This window comes from Galleria mellonella, unplaced genomic scaffold (genome assembly GCF_026898425.1).
Source record: "Galleria mellonella isolate WM207_F2 unplaced genomic scaffold, CSIRO_AGI_GalMel_v1 utg117, whole genome shotgun sequence".
NCBI classification, from domain to species: Eukaryota; Metazoa; Arthropoda; class Insecta; order Lepidoptera; family Pyralidae; genus Galleria; species Galleria mellonella.
Window position 1 is genome coordinate 1,366,810 of NW_026441980.1, and position 24,571 is coordinate 1,391,380.

Here is a 24,571-nt window from a genome sequence, read left to right on the forward strand (position 1 = left end):
ATTTTTTGACTTTTATTATTAGCAGCAGAGTGGGATTACCTCATAACTCCAGCAGTTCTAAACCGATTTGCAAAATTCTTATTTAAAAAAATCTACGTAGATTGGTCGTGTAAAAAGTTTATCAAAATCGATTCACTAGCAGTCAGATCAAAATATCTATTGTCACTAAAATAGTTTTTTGTTGGTATAAGAAATAATGGTAAAAAAATTATAAAAACATTTGTTTTACAAAATATTATTTATTTATTTATTTACTACTTGTAACTTAATTTATCAGAAATATTTTTCTTTTACAATAAACAATAATTATTGGCATAATATATGTCTAATACTTATCTACAAATTATGTATAATTTAATGAAATTAGGGAACAAAATTGTCAACACATCGTCCGCCAATATGTTATTTTATTTTGTACTCCGTAACTAGGATATGATTCTCGAGGAAACTCTTATTTTCTAATTTAATATATACAAGTAAATAATTACTTATGTAAATATTTACTTTCACATTAAAATTACCTACTCTACGTGATATCCATAGACGAATAACACCTAGATGGAGTCCGATTAAAACCGTTAACAGAAAAACAAGATTTTTTTATGTTTAACTTAAATTTAGAACAGATGTCTATCACATGAATGGTCATTTGCGTACCTTGATAAATAATTGGCCATTTAAATACTTAGTAAGAAAAAATAAAGCATCAGTCAATAGTTGGCTATGTTTAGGGTTCCGTACCAAAACGGTACAAATGAATTAATATGATGTGATTTCTCTAGTCCATTCGAATTTTTGATGTTTCACCCATGCTCCATCTAGATGTATATGGTACATTAAAATTACATGCAAAAGTATAGGATTACATAAAAAATACTATGACAATACAAATCCAGCAAAATATTGCTACATTTTATAACTCATTAGTGGGGCTTTAGCTGATAGATCCACGTATATTTTTATCTGTTATTTGTCAGAATAATAACATTGAAAAATATTACGATATATACGTGGACCGTTCCATAGCCGTGTGGTCCCGGCATAGAATGGACCATCCCTTCCTTTCACTTGGGTATCGTAAGAGACGACTAGGGGAACTTAACGCTCGAGGGATGAATAGCAGCATCTCTCTTAAAATATCACCAAAACCGCCCGCATACCCGCCCGCTAACCACGGCAAATATTGTTAAAATCCCCCTTATGGGGAAGGCGTATGTTCAGCAGTGGACAGTAAACCGCTGTATGGTATATGGACCGTGCAAAAGTCGATCTGATTACATAATATAATATATTACTTACAATTTCTTTTCTGACCTCTCTACAGATTTATTATAAGTATAGATTATACCACTATGTATATTTATTAAATACATACGACGTACGTTACACTTCCATGATGATCACATATCCCAATATTAATAAATCCTATTTGAATGACTCGGGGAATATAATAACATTTTTTTTATACATCTTAGAATGGCAAGTAAGCTGACGGCCCACCTGATGTAAAGTGGTAACCGTCGCTTAAAGACATGAGCAGTACCACGGACATAACAGAGTATATTGTTTCGCCCATGATACCCGCCATGTGTTGCCATTCCTGAGGACTCAGGTGTTATTCCTCTGTACCCAGTAAATTCACCCCATATCCCACCCTTCAAACCGAAACACAGCCATGCAAACACACCTGCTTCACGGTTGAAACACGAATGGGACAGAGGTACCCAAGCAATCGACTTTTGTACAATGTTTCTCTCTGGTAAAATATATACTATCTCTTTTAATTATAAGAACGTCAATTATAAACCTTTCAAATTGGGAATATAAAGTAATAGAAAGAGACAAAGCAGTTCAATAGCTAAAATAGGTTTGTAGTACATTTTAGTTTCTATGAATAAAATAGTAAGTTATTGAACGACAAGACAAAAACCAAAAAGGTCATAACAATTTTAAACAACAAAAATATATGTGAAATTGAATAAACTAAATAACTCCCCAAAAACAGGGGCCCGTAATTGTTTTTAATGCATTTCAATTTCACTAGGTTTTATGTATATTGATACAGGAACAACCGGATTGACTTATGTGTATTTTCTATATAAGGCCGCTTATGATTAAGGGTCCGGATGGTCCCAAAACTAGTCGAGTATTGTCGACTAAAATACACGTAAGTTAATCTGGTTGTTATTACTTTAAAATGTAAAGTGTACTCAAGAAAGTTTTAATGAGAAGAAAAGGTTTAGGCAGTTATCTAAATGATTCTACCTTCTGACTAATGTTGTATTTTTTATATTTTATATTTTTCCATTACAAAATAATTATGTCCACTTAAACAAATAGCAAACGAATCTCTCGATGCGCACGTTATCGTTACCACATGTACAAGATAAATAATTTTATTTTTAAGATAAAAAGAGACAGCAACGTTCGGTGTCTTGTTCTTTCACATGCATACACAAATGGGAAGGTTTATAATATTTTTTCTTATCAATAATAAATTTTGAAATGTAATGTTCCTTATTAATATATGATTATCAAGCTATGTGACCATGACCTTGACTCATACACTTTATTGCACCTTTTCAGTATTTTTTTTATGTTATATTACAGAGCAATCTTGTGCATGAAATAAATAAAAAAATATAAAAAAGAAAACTATAATTATGTACAAAATATATCTATATAGGATAACAATAATAAAATGTTATATGTATAAATCAAAATAATTATATTAACATTAATAAATAATCACGAGTAACAGTAAAATAAATTTAGCTGATTTAAATTAGGATGTATCCATTGAAGCATTAAGTAGGATATGATGTCATGGCTGGACCCATCCTGTACATTGGTACATAGGTTAAGAATAATACCTCCTAAGTGTACATAGACAATAATAGAGATGAACGATTTTTATTGAAATATCGATATTAAGGATCAACATATTAATATTTTGGTATCGATACCAATATATTGAAAATACCACAATATCGGTATATTAAGAAAAATATTGACATATCGATAGCCCAGACCAGGGCATATTAATCGTAACATAATAATTAGTAAGCTGTCATTTTTATGTGTAATCAGCGACGCTTCTCTCTTTTCATTTAAGAATTTCCTCTTGTCGATGCAACTAACTCATGCATCTTCTTCCAGCCAGTTCTATCCCAGGCCATATTCTTGACCTCTTTATACGATATGACATTTAGTGTTTCTTTTATCTGTTCCATGTAGTTATTCCTCGGTTTATCCCTTCATCTTTTGCCCTCTATTTTTCCTTCTACAATGTTTTTTTAAAAAATCGTCATGTCGTATAAGATGGTCCAGCATTCTGCCCCTTCTATTTAGTAAAACTTATTACATGCAAATTGTTTAGTATTAAAAACAATATTGAAAAATATCTTACGACAATATCGGATTATCGATAATATATCAAATAATATCGACAATGTATTTAATTTCGATACCAATATCGACATTTTAGCAAATTGTTCATCCCTAGAACATATAAGTTCCTAAAACTATAATAGCAAACTTACTCAGGTAAGCAGGACGCGAACCTGTTCTACAATTTCCTTGGTGGAGGAGACTCCGACACACTAGGCGTGAGAGACAGCCGCCTTATGTTCGGTTTGTCATACTCCTCCATAGACATAGCGCGGGACATGCGCCGTTCGATTCCCGGGGGCGGTAGTGACGTCAACTGTCCTTGTCCTTGGCAGAACAACAGTAAGGACTGTGCGACCTTGGCAGGCTGTAAACAAAATAATTAGGTATAATTTAAGAATCTCTATAAAATATCATAAATGTGAGTTTGTTTGTTACCTCTCAGTACCTTAACAGAACAACATATAATTTGGTATAGGTACATATAGTACCATAGAATGGAGAAGGAAATAGCCAACTTTTCAACCTACTTCAGAAAAAAGGAGGTTCTTATTTCGGTTGTATATTTTTTTTTAACTTATATTTCCGTCAGTTGTATACCGTCTTGAAAAAAATATTTTTTATCTGAAAGGATAAACTTACAGATGGGTCCCATAAAAATTTTATAAAAATCAATTCAGTAGTAAAAAACAATTTTTAAATCAAAGTAACTGGTTTTACCACGAATATAGCGAGTTTTTTTTTTTCAATGGAACACAATCTTAAATTATTATTATTTTGATCAATCTAACAATCAATCATGTAAAAATGACTATGCATGTTGATTGCTTTACAACTTCCTGCGATGTCTTCCTGCCATTATCCTCATTGACCACAGAACATCTTTAGTTAGTATTTATTATTTGTATAGATAAATATACTATATTAAATAGAAGTGAACTACTTATATGCGTGGTTTGCTATTCTTTGCACAAATCAGGGCTATTTGCTAAGTTGACTTCTCTTACTGTCTCGGTTACATTCGCCACAAGGACAAAAGTTGACACGGGCCTCTGACCTAACGAGAGGTTATAATTGTAATCCTATCCGAGTATAGCTATTATTGTCTTAAATATCATAGAAGATACATTATGTAGCAATATACATGTAATAAAACTTTAATATATGGAGGTGATAAATAAAAACAATTTAAATAATTTATTAAGAATTTTATATCTACACTGAGATTTAATCATTGAGCAAGTCGATCACTAATACTTATAACATAAACATAAAATTGTAAAAGTTACAATAATTATATATCACATTGTTATTCTATTTCTCTCTATAAAAAAATAAATCATAAATTACATTAAATTATTGATTCATCGAATCATAATTTAACACATTTAAGCGATTCCTCCCAAAATTTTTGTAAAATATCTTCGTCATACGGAACATTTACGTTTTTACACAGTTGGCAATTTTTGAAATATTCCCCACTGACTTGTCCAGCTCTTAAGCTCATCGCAGCGTATATAGCAGTTTGCGCACCCTCCCAAGGCTGTTTGAATAATATTGTAAAGATAAACGTCACAAAACTACCAAACGAAACGCCGGCACTTTGAAATATCTTCGTACCAACTGCACCAGGATCTACAATGTTCACGACGACATTTGCATCCTTTAGTCTCTTGGCCAATTCACGGGTGAACACCAATAGACACAACTTGCTATTACCGTAGATCTGAATCTTATACCAGTAACCAACGCGGTTCCAGTTCTCAAAATCGAGTCTCCCAATTTTATGCATGATCGATGTCGTGTTCACTATCCTACTCGGTTCAGACGGGGTTCCAGTCTTTTTCAGAAGCGGTAGAAGTAACATCGTCACCAGGAATATTCCGAAGTAGTTCACTTGCATTATAAAATTCATGCCGTCTTTTGTTAAGAAATCACCAGGTGTTCCAACGCCAGCATTGTTGATCAGTAAATCGAGTCGCTCCTCAGTTGCTAAGATATCTGCAGCAAATAACCTCACACTCTTCAAGGAAGCAAGATCCAAGTATTTAAATATGATATTCTCGTTCCCGGAACTTCTGATTATTAACTTTTTTGCATGAAGTCCTTCATCTTCAATAGGGCACGCTATTATAACTTTAGCACCTCTGTGAGCAAAATCTGCTGCAATCTCCAGTCCCATACCAGCTGTGCCACCGATAACTATTGTTGTTTTCCCATCGAGCCTTCTTTTAGATTTGCACATTAAATTTGTATTTTTCTGATATAATCCCACTATCATTCCTCCGACAATTATTATTTCTATAATGAGTAGAATTACAGACATAATTACTAGATGAGGAAATATCTCACGGAATATTCATGGGCACGTTGCACGTTACCTGCCTTTTGCAACTATGATAGCGTTCTATAGTGTTTTATTTACTGGCTGGTTTTATAGCTGTAATAAAAAATCCATATAAATGTTGAGAAAAATAAAAAATACATTAACTAAAATATAAAGACTACTATTTGGCTTGTTTAATCACAAATGTAATTTTAACTGATGGTATAAATATATACGAATCCAGTTCAGAGAAAATAAATGACAAAAAAAATTAACAAATGCGGTTGTTATATAAATCATTTGAAATTCAACAAATTGTAATTAAAGTATCAAATACAACTTTAAAACTCACAATCGATGTTATTTAAACTTGTTTGCGAATATTATGCGAAATACGCGTTACATCTCAGCGGGTCAATGAACGACTAGGTGACCACCGACAACCGTCACTTTTACTTGCACAAACGGAAGGGATTGCACACAGCTATACGCCGGTTGTAAAATTTACTACACACCGATGCTACTAGAAAATAAGCCTTAGATAGGAGTATAGAAAATAAGTATTAGATTTTTAAATAGAAGTTAATTAATTTTTTTATGCAACTTAGAATGGCAAACAAGCTGACGGCCCAACTGATGGAAAATAACCGTCGTTTATAAACATGAGCAGTACCACGGACATAACAGAGTATACTGTTTCGCCCGTGATACTCCCCATGCGTTGCCATTCCTGAGGACTCAGGTGTTATTCCTCTGTACCCTGTAAATTCACTGCCATATTTCCTTCCCTTCAAAATGAAACACAGCCATGCAAACACAACTAACGCTAGAAACACAAATAGGACAGAGGTTACTAAGCAAACGACTTTTGTACAAACTCTCCCTCTGGTAAAATGTAAATAAACGAATCAGCAGTCGAAAGGGTTTATTGCTGGTCCCATATTAGTTATGTTGCAAGTAAAGTCGCTCTTTTCTTTTTACGCAGCAAATTTTTAAATTATGTTTTAATCTTTTTTGAATATTTTAATATTTAGACAGATAAGAATATACTCGTATCACCTTTTATGAATTCATTATTTGCGATATTAATAAGTATGTATAGGTTTAAAATGACTGCGAATGGAGAAGAATGAAAGAGAAAAAGATATTACGCTAATCCCAAATAATAATTAAGATAAAGGAAGGAAAATGATGATGATGTCTGTACATGAGAAATATTTAAGAAAAATTAATAGATGGGTATTAACAAAAGCAATAGAAGCCAAAATATTTTTTTTAGAATTTGTGTGATTGTTCCTGCAAAAACTTGTGCTCCAAATTGAGTACGGTTTTCGCAATTATGTTTCTGAAGGTCTAACTTAAAATACATGTTTTATTTTGATACGTCATTTAGGAGTAGTCTATTTTTTTGGTTTTCCTACTTCTGAATTCCACGCGTATAAAGTAGCAGGCAAAAAGCTAATAGGTAGCTAATTTTAGATATTTTCGCCACATAATTACATTTTTGTTTTGCCAAAAGTTGACAAGTAAAGAATTTCTAATAAAAGAAGTTCTATAGCATTAAGCCCGTCTTTTGTACTAATAATTTTTTTTTGTAATGTAGTCGATAAAGAATAAATAAATAAAGTAATAAAAAATATGGCTGACATCAATAATTTTAAAACAAGATATGATTGCTGCCTGCAATATCATGGTGTGTAGGTAGCATTAATAATAGAAGTAACTAGTACTCGTAAAATGGTTGAAATTGCAATCACAATAGTACTAGGCAGTCAGTAACCACAAGCGGTAATAAGGACGCCAATTAAATGTAAAGTCTACAATCTTTATAACTACATGGGACAGATAAAAGAAACACTAGGTGTCATGTCGTATAGGGAGGTCAAGGACATGGCCTGGGATAGAACTGGCTCCAAGAAAATACATGAATTAGTCGCACCGACAAGAGGAAACTCTTAAATGAAAAGAGAGAAGACTTTAGCAGGCGCAGTTATTTTCAACCGATTTCAAATAGATGGAGCTTCTCAATTCGGTTATATATTTTTTTCTGGTTGTTACTCCAAAAAGAAAGGAAGATCCGAAATAATTCACTTGCATCATATAGTTCAAGTAATCCTTAGTCAAGAAGTCTTTTTAGCCTTCGATGGCAGCATTATTCATTTACAAATCTAAACGATCTTCGGTCTTCGAACGACTCCAAGTCTAGAATTTTGAAGATAACATTTTTATTTTCAAAGCGTTTTATTATTCACTTCACCGCCTGTGTGATCTCTTCTTCATAAGGACGCTATTATAACTTTGGCTTCTCTTTGATCGAAATCCATCGCGATCTCTAATCCCATCTCTTTGGTACCGTCGGTAATCTGAACAGTTCCGCCATCAAGTCTTCTTTTAGACTTGCTTATTGCATTTGTAAGTTTCTGCTATAATCCAAAGCCGAACACTACTGCTAGTAATATTATAATAAGATAAATACCTGACATATTCTCATATGTAACTCATATCTCGTTAAATGAATGTCGTAATATTACCTATATTAGGACTGTTGGAGTGCAGTTCTTTTGAATAATACTAACGTAACTAACACCAATAATAACTATATACTTACTCACTGTGGGCGAAAATACTGTATGCTGGTTTGAAAACCCCGTGTTTTTAGAAAGATAATATAATTATATAAAAAATATACAAAGCAAACTAAAGGAGCAAAAAAGCGAACCAAACCAAACTTAACTGACACAGACTTCAAATTACAAACAAACCATCTTTTTAATAAAATCAAAAAGAAACTAAAAAGGTGTGTCGTGCACACAAAATCATCATCATATCTACCGATAACCATCTACTGATGAACAAAGTATCCCCCTTTTGGGGGATTTTGTCAGTAGTTGCCACGCTTGGCAAGCAAGTTGACACCGCGATTAGGCTTTGTTGATGGTTACATTTTCACTAAATTATACTTTAAAATATTGCTACCTATTGCTCCTTTAATATTTCGTGTTTTTGTATAGTTTTGTATTGTTACGTTAATTGCTAAACAAGATTCAAATATTATATATAAATAATTAATATTATTAATTAATTAATTAATAATACTTACAGCTTCAGCTAGTACGTCGCCGGCACGGTCTACTTTCAATATGGTGACTTTATCTCTGTCCAGCTCTTTGTACATCTTCTCTACGACCCCGGAGTAAGGGCTGAGCATTCCCGTGATGAGAAGGATGTCCGGTTGACAACCCTTCAGCTGGAGGTCTTTACGGCTGGATAAGAATTCAAAAAAGTTGATTATGAAAACGTTATAGATTGCAAATAAAATTCAGGTAAACCTTACTTATTTTTTGTGCAACTGCGAAAGGCAAATAACCTGAGAACGATTACCAGTTACCATCTTATAAAAACTAATAACCATTGCCTTATTCACTACACAAATTACACTGTTATTCCCATAGTAATTCTCAAGCATTATCGTAATTTAACTGCTACTCACACAGCGACTTCACTCTGTAATCTAGCACACTTTAGTTGCCTGCTAACGACATGTTTTCCAACTGTATTGAGTTGACTGGAGGAGGTCTCTGTCAGAGATGAGTCCATCCTTGTTCACAATATTTATAAATGCATTAAGAATGTAATTTACAAGTGCAATAAAGAATTAATATACATATAATGATATTATTGCAACTATACTCACTTGATGAACGCCTTCACGTACTGCTTGATATTGTGGGTGTTCAGGTTTCCCCGGAGACGAGATCTGTACTCGGTGAGCATGCGGTCCCGCTCGCCGGCCTCGAATGCATCACTCGAGATTTGCTGCGGAACAACACTTCACTGTTGATACTATTCCCATTGCTAAAAATCTACCTACTCTATTGGGTCGAGTTACACGCGGTTAAAACGTGCATGGTGTTAGTTGATCATGCACGGGCTTTTTAATAACAATGTAAATTTAGTCATAGTAGATTCAAATAAATACACATAATGTTAACAGAGATTTAATAGAATAACTATTGAGATTCATGTAAGTTCTTCTCAACAGATAACAACATTCTGATCTCTGCAGTGGATTCATAAAAAATGATGATTTCAAAGTGTTTGTGAACAAATCTATTTAAATAAAAATAAATGAAGGGTTGCCATTCCATTTTATATCAAAAAATAAATTTAAACATGGAATACAATACAAAATAATGAAAATAAAAAGACACAAGATATAAAGATAAGTATAACAGCAAGCAAGGAAAATAGTATAAATCTATAGTAATACACAAAAAAATTGAATTAAAACAAAGATATTGAAAATTCATAAATAAAACAAATGTAACATTCAATATACTACAAATGAAAAAAAAGTAAAAAAAAGACATAAAATGAAGAAATTTTATAAATTTTTAAATTTATGTATTTTCAATTTAAAAGTAAGAGATAGCTATATTTAATTATTCTAATTTAAATCTATAAAGCGCAAGAAATTAGTAAGTTAGTAATTAGTCACGAACAAGAAAATTGCATCAACAGGCAATAAATATAAAATCGTACGATTCATCAACTTCAACAATGTTATATAGAAAGGTACATATACTGTATCGCTATGTTATTTATTTATTTTTACTTTTGCACACATTAAAACATGTCTTCAGGGTGGACTTAATACCAAATGGCATTCTCTACCAGTCAACCGTTACGCTAATAGGTAATACATAGTTAAATGAACGTCAATCAATTTAAAACAACGACATGTCCATCACAGTCCTATAAGACAAAAAATAAAAAAAAAAAAACTAAATTTGAAATAGCACACTGTCGATATAAAAAATTACCCTATTAAGTCAAAGTCACCAAGTCTTAATTTTAATATTTATGTGCCTGCATGTAATATTGCACAATGATTATTCATAATTTCAAAGCGAACTTTGCACCGTTCCCTAATTTGTAAGTGACCTAATTTGTAAGTAATCAACGTAACTTGAATGTTTCATCTTATACTCACTCGCGATACAACCTCTGTGCTAGGCAGTCTATCCAATATACAAGTTTACATTTTATATCTAGAATTATTCTCGTTATTTACCATCTCCACAAACCGCATCGAATCCTCATAACAACTTTAGCCAAACTGGTGACCCAACGTGATTTTCGTGAGCGCATATCTCTATCGGCTGTCCACAAGCGGATTCAACCGATTTGAGATTTCAAGAAGCGTATAGTGTAGGGAATCCAATTTTCAACGTGATTGCTTTACTCGAATCATCGTGACCACTCCAGTACCTTCCACATCATTGCTTCCTTGCACGTCATCATCACTTGCCAAATTACAAGCACAGATAGCTGAATTAAGTTTATAAGTCGTCGAATTACAAAGGTCGAGATCAAGAAGTCGAAATTACTACGATCCACGCGGTTCACATAGACACCGAGTGTCAAATAACTCCAACGGGTTATGCTACTATCACAGCCGTTTTTGCCATAGAGCTCAAAAATACGCAGACCCGTGCCCCTGAAAAAACAATACTGCGAATAAGGAAGACTAAAATCGGTGCAGTCAGAGGCGGACGTTTGCACCATCTCGCCCACCCACCGCCTATGCGTGACCGACTTTCACAGTGGCCTACGTTTTTTGGTGGACATAGGGACCAATGTATCCATGTTACCCGCAATCAAGAAATCGTACGCAAATAATGAATGCGATAGTTACAAACTCTATGCCGCTAACGGCAGTGAAATCAAGACTTACGGAACTAAGAACTTAGTCTTAAATTTGAAATTATGAAGACCATCTTCATGGACATTTATCATAGCTGATGTAAACAGCCAATACTCGGTACCGATTTCCTTAGTCATCATAAGCTGCTTGTAGACGTGAATGGACGAAAACTAATCGACGCAGTGACCAATCTGAACGTTGTTGGCTCTATAGTAATGAAAGAGGATGCTACAATTAAGACTATCGACGTCACAAATCCATATTACGATCTGTTATCGACTTACCCTGATATAACGAAACCTGTGTGCTACAAGGACACTCTCAAACATAGCGTGATGAATCATATAGAGACTACTAGCCCACCCGTTTTCGCTCGCGCTCGCCCGCTTCTTCCTAAAAAGTACGAACAGGTAAAGAAGGAATTCGATTACATGCAACAGATTGGTATATGTCAGCCTTCCAAGAGTTGTTGGGCAAGCCCTCTGCACGTCGTGGCTAAAAATTAAGATAAATCGCAAAGATAATTCTAAAATTGTATGAACCGACGAAGCCAATAAAGCTTTCGAAAAGTGCAAGTCAAGTTTACGTGAAGCAACCCTGCTACGCCACCTCAAGGTTGGATTGCCCTGGTCATTATGTGCGACACATCAAATATCTGTATTGGTGGTGTCTTACAGCAAAAGAGTGGGTAAAGAATGGTAACCTTTAAGTTTCTTCTCATGCAAGCTCAGCGAAACTCAACAACTCTACAGTGTATACGACCGGGAATTACTTGCTGTTTACATGACTATAAAACATATGATTGAAGGACAAGAAGTCACGGTGTATACAGACCACAAACCACTCGTGTACGCACTACATAAAAAAGCTGCGAGTAGTAGTGACACACCAAGACAGTTACGACACCTTGATTTTATAAGCCAATTTACTACGTCCATAGAACACATACAAGCATCTCAAAATATAGTCGCGGATTCCTTATCGAGGATCGAACAAATAGATATTCCATCGCCAATAAATTACTATGAACTGTCCAAAGCACAAGAAAACGGCGAAGAATTACATACCTTACTGCAATCTAAAAAAATAAATTTTAAAACATTTATTTACGCAAATTGCAATCAGCCAATTTACTGCGAGATATCTAAACTATCAGCACGTCCATAATTGCCTAAGGAGTTTCGTGTTACAGCGTTCAATGCGATTCATGGAATTAGTTATGTCGGAGTTCGATGTACTAGAAAGATGATAATAAACAGATATTTTTGGACATCTATGAACAAGGACATAAATGATTGGACTAAGACATGCTTAAATTGTCAAAAATCTCAAGTGCAGCGGCATGTGATTTCGCCCCTTGGCTCATTCCCGAACAGTGATCGTTTTCAGCATCTACATATCGATATTGTCGGACCACTAACATATTGTCAAGGTTACAGGTATATTTTGACAATGATTGACAGAGCCACAAGTTGGCCGGAAGCTGTACCCTTAAAAGATATAACTGCAGAGAGCGTGGCAGATAAAGTGTATTCTTGTTGGATATCTAGATTCGGTTGCCCGTTCAGACAGACTACCGATCAAGGCCAACAATTCGAATCAATTTTCCGGCAACAAATTCAAATCAACCCGCAAGCCAATAGTAAGGTCGAAAGATGACACAGAACCTTAAAATCAGCACTGATGGCACGGGGAAACACTGACAAATGGGTTAATGAGCTACCTACGGTTTTGATGGGATTAAGAGCAAGTTTACGTGATGATACAGAAATTTCTGCTGCCGAGCTGGTGTACGGCACTACCTGAAAATTACCCGGAAACTTTTTAGAGTCGACAACGCTGAATAGTTCAGAGAGTGATTCGTTTCTACATGAGTTAAGAAAACATTTACAAGACCTTTCAGCAGTACCAAGAAGTCCGCACAGACAAGGAAACATATTTGTACATCCCTCGCTGAAAACATGCACTCACATATTCGTTCGCTGCAACCACGCACAAAACCGCTTACCCCTCCGTATGCAGGACCCTACAAGGTCATAGAAGGCAGAGACAATTTTTTCCAAATTATGATTTCTGACGCAAACAAAACGATTTCAATCGATCGCTTAAAACCAGCGTTCTTGGTTGACAACGGGACAGAAGTTAAAACCACCCAACCAAATAAGGTTATGAAACTAATAACAAACTGCGAACTGAATCTCACAAACAAAGATGGTAACGATAATATAAACACACAGCACAGAACCCGATCTGGAAGACTAATAAGGCGAACGGTTAGATTCATGCCATGAACTAACTTAAATTGACAATTCATTACACATCAATCTCTAGTATTTTTTTAGTAAATTGTGTAATCCTTTAGTATATACATATATTTTTATTTCATTTTAATGATAAATTATTATAATTTGTTTTTTAATTGAAAGGAAGTGATGTGCCTACATGTAATATTGCATAATGATTATTCATAATTTCAAAGCGAACTTTGCACCGTTCCCTAATTTGTGAGTGAGTGAAAATGCTTGTAAACAAGACTATTTGAAATAAGATGATTTGAATTTGAAAGAACTATTGAAGATGGTGAAATAGTTCTGGTCCAAACAATACAGTGAATGGTATTCAAATCGGAATTCGTGGAAATATGTATTAATTTTCACCTTTTACTATAGGTATATATACTATATAGTAATCATTAATACAATCTTCATTTTTCTACAGCTATTCTGAAAGGTAGCCTGAGGGTTTATTACAAACTTTAAAAAAATTTATAGATCTAGCTCACGTGACTACAAATTGGCCTGTTTAGCTATGCCTTTTGTGCCAATTTGCACTGCAGTTAATTACATCTACTATCAGGTTTCAACACTCATAGCATGCTCATTACGAATTTATTTTATATTTAACTGTAAAAATCTACTGATTGCTTGGACCAAGCTTACCTTCAGAGAGAAGCTCAATAGAGCAGCATTAGTGAGGTTAGTAGGGAAAGAGAAACAGAAATACCTGGTAGCCGTAATCAAGATGCTCTGGTAGAAAACTCACATGACCGAACTTGTGGTAGATCAAGAAATCTTCTTCGGATTGCGAAATATCCGCGCCCTTCCAACGGGAGAATCTGGTGCGGAAGGCGTCTGCCACCGAGGATGTGGACGCGGTGCAGTTGACCAGAATGAGGCCGAGAAGTCTACGCGGATGAGCCAGTCCACAGCGGGCGAGCACGTTGGCGCCAGCACCTTCGCCGAGGCCCACAGCGTATCTCACATGAAGGAAGTCCAGAACAGTGATAAGATCTTCCCCTAATGTTTGCAAGGATGGAAACTGGTAGCTGGGGAAATAAAGCTCGTGTAAATATTGCTGTTTTGTTTATCATAACTGAAATAGTGACCAATTTGGCACCAACTAATTTTTTTTTTATAATCATTAAATTACAATTTATGATATGATTGTAAATCAGGGTATGGAATTGTGGAGATCAATAAGGGCAGCAAAATTTGAATTGCCTACTAGCGGCATATACAAACCCTTTTCGTGTAACTGCTTAGAACTTCTTAACATATCCTCTGATTACATGAGATGGGAATTATCGTGATCATTTAGTTAAACGCATATAATTACCGTGTGGTCCCAGCCTATAATGGGTCATCTATTCCTTTCCCGTATGTGTCGTAAGATGCAACTAAAAGAATTTAATGGTCGAGGGATGGGCAGTAGCGTCTCTTTTAAAACATCACCAAAGCCTAACTGCAGTTGCCAATCTGCCTGCCAAGCAAGACAACTATTGGCAAACCCCTTTTAAGGTGAGACCTATATTTAATAGTAGACAGTTTACGGTTGATATGATGATGTTGATGACAGAATACACCAAAATCGTAAAAAACACTGACAGCATTGTGTATAGAAACCTTCAGTATAAGGACACAATTTGTACAACGTGTGACAGTGAGTGGATAGAAGAAAATACTTCTGCCTCAGTAGCGGAAACATGACACCATTACATCAGTTTACTCGTGACCACGACCAATGCAATCTGGTCTAAATGCCTAAATAACAAAAATAAATTATTTATTTATTTATTTCATCAACTAGGTGAGCTTTACAGTCTGGAGACTGTAAAGCTCACCTAGTTGATGAAATAAGCTCACTCAGAAAAGCATCAGTACAATAACGTATCATATATCAAATAGAAATAACATCTATATCTTAAATCTCTGAACACAAGCACTCTGTGGTCATCCGACGAAACTCCAGCAAGTTGGAGGCGAATATGTCTAATTGTGGATACCGGCTTAAAACATCATAGAGTACTTTCAATGCAAGAGAGAGGGGAGTTGAAGAGGTTGCTTGGCCGACTCTGTTCTTCTTAATGAAACATCATTATTGTCATCAATAACATCAGCTCTACTCGCTGACATTGATGCTCCTTTCCACTTTGAGTGTTGCTGAAAGAATACTCTATTAGAGTTGAGCTCGCCTTTGTACATTTGATTACCTCTGTCATATTCTTATAACTGGTGTGTACAATAAAGAATTAAATAAATAAATCAATCAAATAACTGCCGTCTACGTGCTCGCACGTACTTACTGGATGCTTCTATTGACATTGATACCAGTATAGTTTGGCTACATATTATCACAGTTTACCTAAATGATCACGTCGAATCCCATCTCTTAGGGAAAGTATACAAGTTAACATAGAACGTCCTAGCTTGAGTACTAGATTAGTGTAATTGTGTGGTAGTTATTACTCACGAGTCAGGCAAGTCCGGGGAGTTCTCCTCGTGGCCGGGCACGTCCACGTGGATGAAGCACGAGCGCTCCTTAATCTCGCTCATGGCCGGGCACGTCACGAAGTCCACCATCGACGTGTCTGCAAATATACAAAGAATTTTGGCTAATTCCTTGGTTTTAGTTACATTGACGTAATAAAATAAAAAAGAATTGTATTTAGAATATAAATTATTGTGGATTTCTTAATTGTTTTAAAGAAAAAAAAATTAAATCTTTATTTATGACTTAAAAACTAAACTATTTCTATTTTGATGAAGGGAATTAAGGGGTTTATTAGTATTGGATTCTAATAGTTCCATTATGCTAGCAATATAACCTATCAGGTCGATCTCCACGCGCTTCCCCCTGAAAACCATCGTGGTAAATTCTTAAAGAAATCTTCACGATGGGCTAACTGACCTGCTTTCATCCTCACCTACCATTTATCACTAACAGACACGCACGCACTCACGCATGCACGCACGCACGCACGCACACACACACACACACACACTATCTTATACCCCGTCAGCGTATACCGATAGCGATAAAAAAACCCATTGCTAGCCGTATGCTCTATCAGGGGTAAGGGATTGTTAGTAATAGGGGTTTGACAGCACCAATACTAGAAATACACCCTATCAATTCGACGTCCATGCGGTTTCATCTGGAAACCATTTTGATTCAACATTTTTAGTAAAGGTGAAATTATATATTCATATTTATCAATTAAAATAACTTACGGTTAGTGCCTAGGTCATGGACTGTCAGGAACACACATCGCTTATCTTGCTGGCTCAGGTCACCCTGGAAAGTAAACAGAATGCTGGTTTCAAAGTATTCGAATACCGAAGTGAGACAGACTAGGAATTAACTGAACACTGTTTTTAAAATGATATGGTAACCTCCAGTAATCGATCATCATATATAAATAAACATAATAAAATAAGTATATATATATATATATATATATATATATATATATATATAGTAATAAGTACTTATACATATATATTTATTTATTTAAATTTTAATGCAAACAGAGGAAGAAGTAGGCGGTGCATTATTGAATAGAGGAAAAATTAAACAATACTTGATATGTTCATATATTATAAACATATAATTAGACTAATATAAACCTATACGAGTACATATATATATATATATATATATATATATATATATATATATATATATATATATATATATATATATATATATATATATATATGTACTCGTATATGCATAAATATATGTATATTTAAGTATAAACTTAAAACATCAAATCAAACAATTGAACATCTAAAAAATATTACAAGGAGGGAAGATTTAGCTTTTTGTTCATAATGAATAAACTCAAAATATTTTACTGACTTTAAAAATTCTTTTACCTATAAATAGCTACATTATCATCAAGTAACACTGACTATATTTTTTTAAACAAAAAACGTACAAAGCCAGAACAGATCACTACTTTGTAAATATAAAAGCAACTCTGTAAATACGAATTAAATTGATACTGACAAAATTTGATCTAGTACAAGTACTTTTAGCCGTGTAGGTCCCGGTATAGAATAGGCCACATCATCCTTCCTTGTAGACATTGTAAAAGACGACTAAGGGAGCTTATGTGGAGGGATAGGCCGCAGTATCCCTCTTAAAACATCACCAAAAGCCAAACTGCGGTTGCCAACCCGCCTGCCAAACATGGCAACTACTGTAAAACCCCCCTTAAGAGGAAGCCTATGTTCAGCAGTAGACAGTTAACGGCTAAAACAGCATCGAGTACTTTTATTTTTCCGCGGATTTCTATTCCACGAATGTCATACAGAGAAACCACACAGCTACACACATTTCTAACATAACTCGATCATGACGCCAGTTAGGCAACTTTGAATTCTCCTAATACTTTAAGACAATAAATCCCTTTCCTACAAAATGTACTCAGCGAACACTAACGCCAACTGTCAACAGATGCCCCACCTAATCCGTTTCACTCGAAAACTTTACAGTAAACTTCACTATGCTTTTAGTAATTAAATCTTCGTAAAAGGGCAGTAAGTCTTCATCCGAAACCATATAATACATTTATTTATTTATTTATTTAAAGGAACACCAACAGCATATTGCATTAAAACACATATAACAAACATTTAATACAATACAATATTAATGCACATGCCTAATAAATGTATTAACAGCATTTATTTGAACATAATTATACGGTATGAAATGAACATTACATTTAATTTACATTACAACTTTTCATATTTAAATATATTTTGAATAGTAGATATTTTTTATTAATATTATCACAATAATTGTATAAAATTTCTCATAAAATTTCCGTCATTCCTATATATGGTACTGCTCATGTCATAGGCGACGGTTACCACTTTCCATCAGGTGGACCGTCAGCTTGTTTGCCATTCTAAGTTGTATAAATATATACTAAATATTAATTATCCAATACATAATATCGAAATTAAGCACTAAATTGAAATAAAAGTAGATATCCGACTGGTATTAAAATCGGAAATACCATTTTCTCTTCAATTATATTTTTATTTAATATTTTACTGTTCAAATAAATAGATATCGAAGTGTTGTCGATATTATATATGAGTTTTAACAAAACAACTCAAAGAAATTAACTCTCTTGAGTAAAAATAATATGTGTGTATTGTTGTACAAGGCTTCTCACTGAACGCAGCAAACTAAATAAGCATACGTTTCCACTAGGCTATGTCCTAAAAGTGTTTATAGATTTTGTCACAATAGGAAGGATCGTCGCAGTACACGATTTATAGCTGTAGTTCACTCATACATAAACGATATATTTCCTTTGGAATATGCACTTTTATATCCTGAAGAGATAAAAAACATCGCTGCAAAGAACATCTTAAAATTCCTATCACTGATAGGAGATAGCAGCGAACTTTAAAAAAGGGCGAGCACAATAGATCACAGAGGTCACAGTGTTACAGGTTTTTCAGCCTGAAAAAGTTCGTCTGTCAATAATAATACCCATGTCTAAAATAATTACATAAATTTAATTTAATTTAAATACAATTTAATTGCAATACACTATGTACATAGGAGAAAATTTTGTTTTAAATACCAGTATGCCGAGATTGTTCACAACATACTAGGTTAATTACAAACATAGAATAATATAACCTTACCTGGACAGGTCGTGGAAGAACTCCCTGATAGCGTGTAAGTTGAATAATATAATTTATAAATATGTAATTTTAGATCTTATGCATTAAGTTATTTTTTTATACCACAAAGGTGGCAAATAAGCATACAGCCCGTCTGATGGTGAACAGTCACTGTAGCCTATGAACGGCTACAACACCAAAGATGTAACATGCGTGATGCATACGAAGTATTTTTGAAAATATTTTAAATTAAATATTTGAATTTTATTTCTATCTTCGGGCATTATAAACAACTTGCATTGCATTCGGAAATCATAAACGAACTAGATTGAAAAACTTTACTTTCCAACAAATCGATCTTACGGGACTCGAACCCGTATCCTTCGGTTATCTGGTCCAAATATGATCCCAATTATATCACATAGCAGCAGTTGTGTTTGCATGGCTGTGTTTCGGTTTGAAGAGTGGGATATGGTGTGAATTTACAGGGTACAGAGGAATAACACCTGAGTCTTCAGGAATGGCAACGCATGGGGATATCATGGGCGAAACAGTGTACTCTGTTATGTCCATGGTACTGCTCATGTCTATAGGCTACGGTTACCACTTTCCATTAGGTGGGCAGTCAGCTTGTGCCATTCTAAGTTGTATATATATATATATATATATATATATATATATATATATATATATATACAACTATATATATTATATATTTGCAAAAGATACATTCTTAATTATACAGTACTATCATACCTACTTGTACAACAATTAATCCATTACCCTAAGGTTGTCTTGAAAAGATTGCTCTCAGCAATACGACCCCCTTACTGTACTTATACAATTGAATCGTTGTAAATTGTCTTGCGTATTTCCTATGCAAATAAAGTATACTCATTCATTCATTCATAAATAATACAAATTGCTTACCTGTACATGAACATGTATGTCTCCACTCCGATCCGTGCTGACAACATACTTCTGTAACAATCGAGAACAATATTCAGTATTCAGATAAATCGAAACACTTATTTATTCACTAATGTTCTAACACCTTATGTTTTATGTTTCTAATAAAAATAAACTAATTAAGCTGACTTCCTTGAGTTATTCTTAGCAAATAACAATCTAAGTCACTTTCGTGGCTTAGTAAAATGCTATTATGCAGTTATTGAATATTTAAATGTAAGAATAATGTAAATTAGCTTAATTTAGAATCTAACGTGAATTTTCTACAATACTGAACATCTTTTATTATTATCTATTTATTTTATTTATTTGAAATTATTATGTTAAAACCTATTAGTGGCTTGGTCTGTGATCCTAAACTGTATCTATTTGCTCTAGTGTAGCCCTGATTTTCCTATGAATAAATAAATAAATCTTCTACCGTTGTTGTAGTTATAGTTTCCTATACCATTATTGTTGTTATCTTTTCAGATAAAAAAAAAAAGAATTTATGAGGAGTTAAAACATAAAAGAAATGTAGTCGAATTGAGAACATTCTTATTTTTAAAATCGGTTGATAAACCAATGAAGCTGAGTAGCTTAAAAACTCATCTCAACAGATAGATAGAATCCTGCAGTAGAATCATAAACAATTGACGATTTATAAAAAAAAGCTTATAAACTGGTCTTATTGAGTAATTATGAATTCTATTCTATTGCAAAAATAATCCTATTTTTAAGTGATTTAAAAATGGCGGAATTTCCGAATTCGTCCGGGTGCTTTGTGGCTACATTGCGCGGGTACAATAATAATATTTTTTTTTTTTGGAATTTATGGTCCATTAATATTTGTTAGTAACAAATGTTACGATTTGAAACAATTATTTCTGCATCTGATATGCAAACATTATCATTAATGTCAATGTCCCCATCGTTTCTACTTAATCCTTTCTTTCATGCCGTAAATGGCGGATACCACCAACAAATGCATTTGCAAGAACAGTTGACGTCAGGCGGACGGCTGGTCATAAAACCAAAAGCCAAAATCTTGTGTAACATTAATAAAATCGTATTACGCCGATCCCAAATAATTTGTATAAGGGCAGAAAGGTTATGAATGACTATTATCGTGTTATGGTTCTATATAAATTTTGTTACAATTGAAGTAATTGTTTTTCTTTCTTTTCGATAATAAAAAAAATATATTGAAGTTTCGTCTCCTATATTAACCGGCTGCTATATAGAGAATTTGATCTCTAAGTACTTTAAAATAAAATCGCTGTCAACGTCTGTATTTATTTATACCACTAAAGTGGCGAACAAGCAAACGGCTCACCCGATGGTAACCGGTTACCGTAGACCCTGAAGAAACCTCTTTATCCCTTGTATGTGTCTCCGTTTACATCTTCTAATACACGTAATGGATTTTAATACAGAATTTATTTTCATTTAAATATATATTCTATTTTTCTCTAGTATATAAACGCTTGCTGTGTGGTCCCGGTATAGAATGGGCCACGCCTTCCTTTCTCATGGATGTAGTAAAAGGCGACTAAGGGAACTTAATGGTCAAGGGATTGGCAGCAGCGTTGCTCTTAAAACATCTCCAAGGCTGAACTGCGGTTGCCAATCCGTCTGCCAAGCGTGGCAACTACTCCAAAGGGGAAACATAGGTTCCCAGTTCAGCAGTGGAAAGTTTTATTTTTTAATGGATGATAATGGGATGGTAACCCTGCTTGTGATAACGGTATACGCTAGCAGGTATATACGAATAATAGGTGAGGATATAAAGGCAGGCCATCGTGATGAATAAACCTGGAATTCAACCCGACGGTTTCCAGGCGAAACTGGGAGGACGTCGACTTGATAGGGACCTGAATGTTAACAATGAGACTGGAAGTACGCGTTACTAACAATCCCTTCCCCTTAGCAGTGGACAATTATGGACTGATATTATAATGATGTAAAAGCTAGCTTTAAATAATTTCGACCGCTCGAAACTGAACGCCCACTTTTGCACTATATACTTCGTGCATTAGACTAACTATAGTAAAAACTGTTTACATGTCTGTCGATCTGTCGATATGGTGGAACTTACAACGCAATCTCATTAGAAGTCGATTGACGTAAGCCCAGATTAAAACCGACGCGTCAACACTCACTATAACAACGGCCGAATGTTTCCAAACAAAACGAAGTAAACCGCATAAAAGCAATTTGAGAGAGAACTTTGCATGCATGTTAGGTAATAATGTAGGCACGAATAGTACTCTGTGTATTATATACTGTATGTGAGAAGTACATTTACCAGAGGGAGACTTTGTACAAAAGTCGTTTACTTGGGCACCTCTGTCCCATTCGTGTTTCAACCGTGAATCAGTTGTGTTTGCATGGCTGTGTTTCAGTTTGAAGGGTGGGATATAGCGTGAATTTACAAGGTACAGACGAAACACACCTGAGTCCTCAGCAATGGCAACGCATGGAGAGTATCATGAGCGAAACAGTACACTCTGTTATGTCCATAGTCCTGCTCATGTCTGCTTGTTGTTTGCCATTCTTAGTTGTATAAAAAAAAAAAACAAGCTGACGGAATGTGATGTCCTGATGAAAAGTGCTAACCGTCGCCTATAGACATGAGCAGTACCATGGACATAACAGAGTATACTATTTCGTCCATGATACTCCCCATGCGTTGCCATTCCTGAGGACTCAGGTGTTATTCCTCTGTACCTTGTAAATTCCTGTAAGAGGGTACATTGCTAGCAACGAGGCTATTAGACCTCATTATTAACAATCCCTTTCCCCCCTACTCATACTAGTTGCCTACATATACAATAATATCACGACTAATACAGATGTAAAATGTGTGGTGTAAATAAACCGTGTTCTTCGGGGGGGAAAGAGATTGTTAGCAATGGAGTTTGACATTGCTAGCAATATGCCCGATCAGGTCGACCTCCACGTGGTTTCCCCTGGAAACCATCGTGAACAATTCTTGTTAAATTCGTCACGATGGGCTAACTGACCTGCTTCATCCTCATCTATCATCCCTCACTGGTGCCCCGCCGGTGTATACCAATAGCGCGGGTGGGGTTACCATTCCATTATCACCCATTAAAAAAAAACCGTGTTCTTCGTCCCTCTCTCTCTCTCTCTCTCTCTCTGTGTGTGTGTGATGTGTGTGTGTGTGTATGTGTGTGTGTTATTATTGTGATGTTCATAAAGTAAAAACACGAAAACAACTCCGAAGAAACGACAGCCGAGTTTGATAACCCAAAAAAATGTTTATTTCACTGCACAAGTTTATTATTAGCGCCATTGTTTCTAGAGACGTTTTGGCACACAGACCTTTTCAAATGGGGTTAGTCGGGTAGATATTCCACGCTTGTTTACTACGGTTATAGACAGAGAGCGAGCAGTCCTCGCGGCGGGAATTATTTCCAGTGAACACCTGCGACGTAAATTGTGTTACAGTCTGTCCCAATAGGAGCCGAGTTTAGTCGAAATCGTTAAAGAAACACTTTTTAAATGAATTTGCTTAAAAATGTAAACATTCAATCGATTGATGTTTTTTTTTTTATTAATACTATTATTTTAACATTGTAGACTTTGTGTTGATGACTTAGATTATGGCGGTACGTTATACTAAGTCTATGGGTGATTAATATATTCATTTTTTTTTTATACAACTTAGAATGGCAAACAAGCTGACGGCCCACCTGATGGAAAGTAGTAACCGTCGCCTATAGACATGAGCTGTAGCATGGACATAACAGAGTATACTGTTTCGCCCACGATACCCCCCATGCGTTGCCATTCCTGAGGACTCAGATATTCATTTGATTGTAGAAGGTCGCAGTGGAAACAAATATTTTTTACATTGGTAAATATATTTTGTACATACAGATGCAAGACGATAATTTGTATAGAAACAAAATTCAATATGAAAAATAATATACACGCAATTATACAAGTAGATGTGGCCAGACTTAAGTTTGCATACTGATTTAAAAAACGCTTCAATATTGTTTACATTTTCATTAAATTTCAATTAAACAGACAACAGATGAATATTCTCTAGTTAATTTTAATATTTTAAGTACTGTTCACCTGCAAAAAGAAAACAAATAAAGACAAAGGGAGACTTTGAGACTTTGGGAGGTGTTTCGGTTTGAAGGGTGGGATATGGCGTGAATTTAACGACATGCATATCGCATAACACCTGAGTCCTCGGGAATGGCAATGCGTGAGGGGTATCATGGGCGAAAC

At 34.7% G+C, this 24,571-nt stretch overlaps 2 protein-coding genes across 17 annotated transcripts in view; both read right to left on the reverse strand.

The window, feature by feature from the left end:
• Positions 1–219: 219 nt before the first annotated feature.
• LOC113510353 (uncharacterized protein ZK1073.1) overlaps positions 220–24,571 on the reverse strand; it is a 56,770-nt gene continuing 32,418 nt past the window's right edge. For 10 of the 16 annotated variants that reach the window (XM_052895160.1, XM_052895155.1, XM_052895104.1 and 7 more), the window contains 8 exons: positions 20,285–20,335; positions 19,376–19,399; positions 16,934–16,997; positions 16,173–16,290; positions 14,427–14,748; positions 9,411–9,532; positions 8,817–8,979; positions 220–3,757 (listed from right to left, as the gene is read on the reverse strand). In XM_052895160.1, the coding sequence (XP_052751120.1) occupies positions 3,569–3,757; positions 8,817–8,979; positions 9,411–9,532; positions 14,427–14,748; positions 16,173–16,290; positions 16,934–16,997; positions 19,376–19,399; positions 20,285–20,335 (1,053 nt within the window). In that variant the 3' untranslated portion in view covers positions 220–3,568. The remainder of the gene's footprint in view (positions 3,758–8,816; positions 8,980–9,410; positions 9,533–14,426; positions 14,749–16,172; positions 16,291–16,933; positions 16,998–19,375; positions 19,400–20,284; positions 20,336–24,571) is intronic. The other 6 variants (XM_052895165.1, XM_052895116.1, XM_052895138.1 and 3 more) reach the window with 3 other exon arrangements.
• Positions 4,584–8,742, reverse strand: LOC113513275 (retinol dehydrogenase 13-like). The gene is made up of 2 exons (XM_026897267.3): positions 6,069–8,742; positions 4,584–5,830 (listed from the first exon to the last, which is right to left on the reverse strand). Exon 2 carries the CDS (start codon positions 5,714–5,716, stop codon positions 4,763–4,765), a length of 954 nt encoding a protein of 317 aa, XP_026753068.2. The 5' UTR covers positions 5,717–5,830; positions 6,069–8,742; the 3' UTR covers positions 4,584–4,762.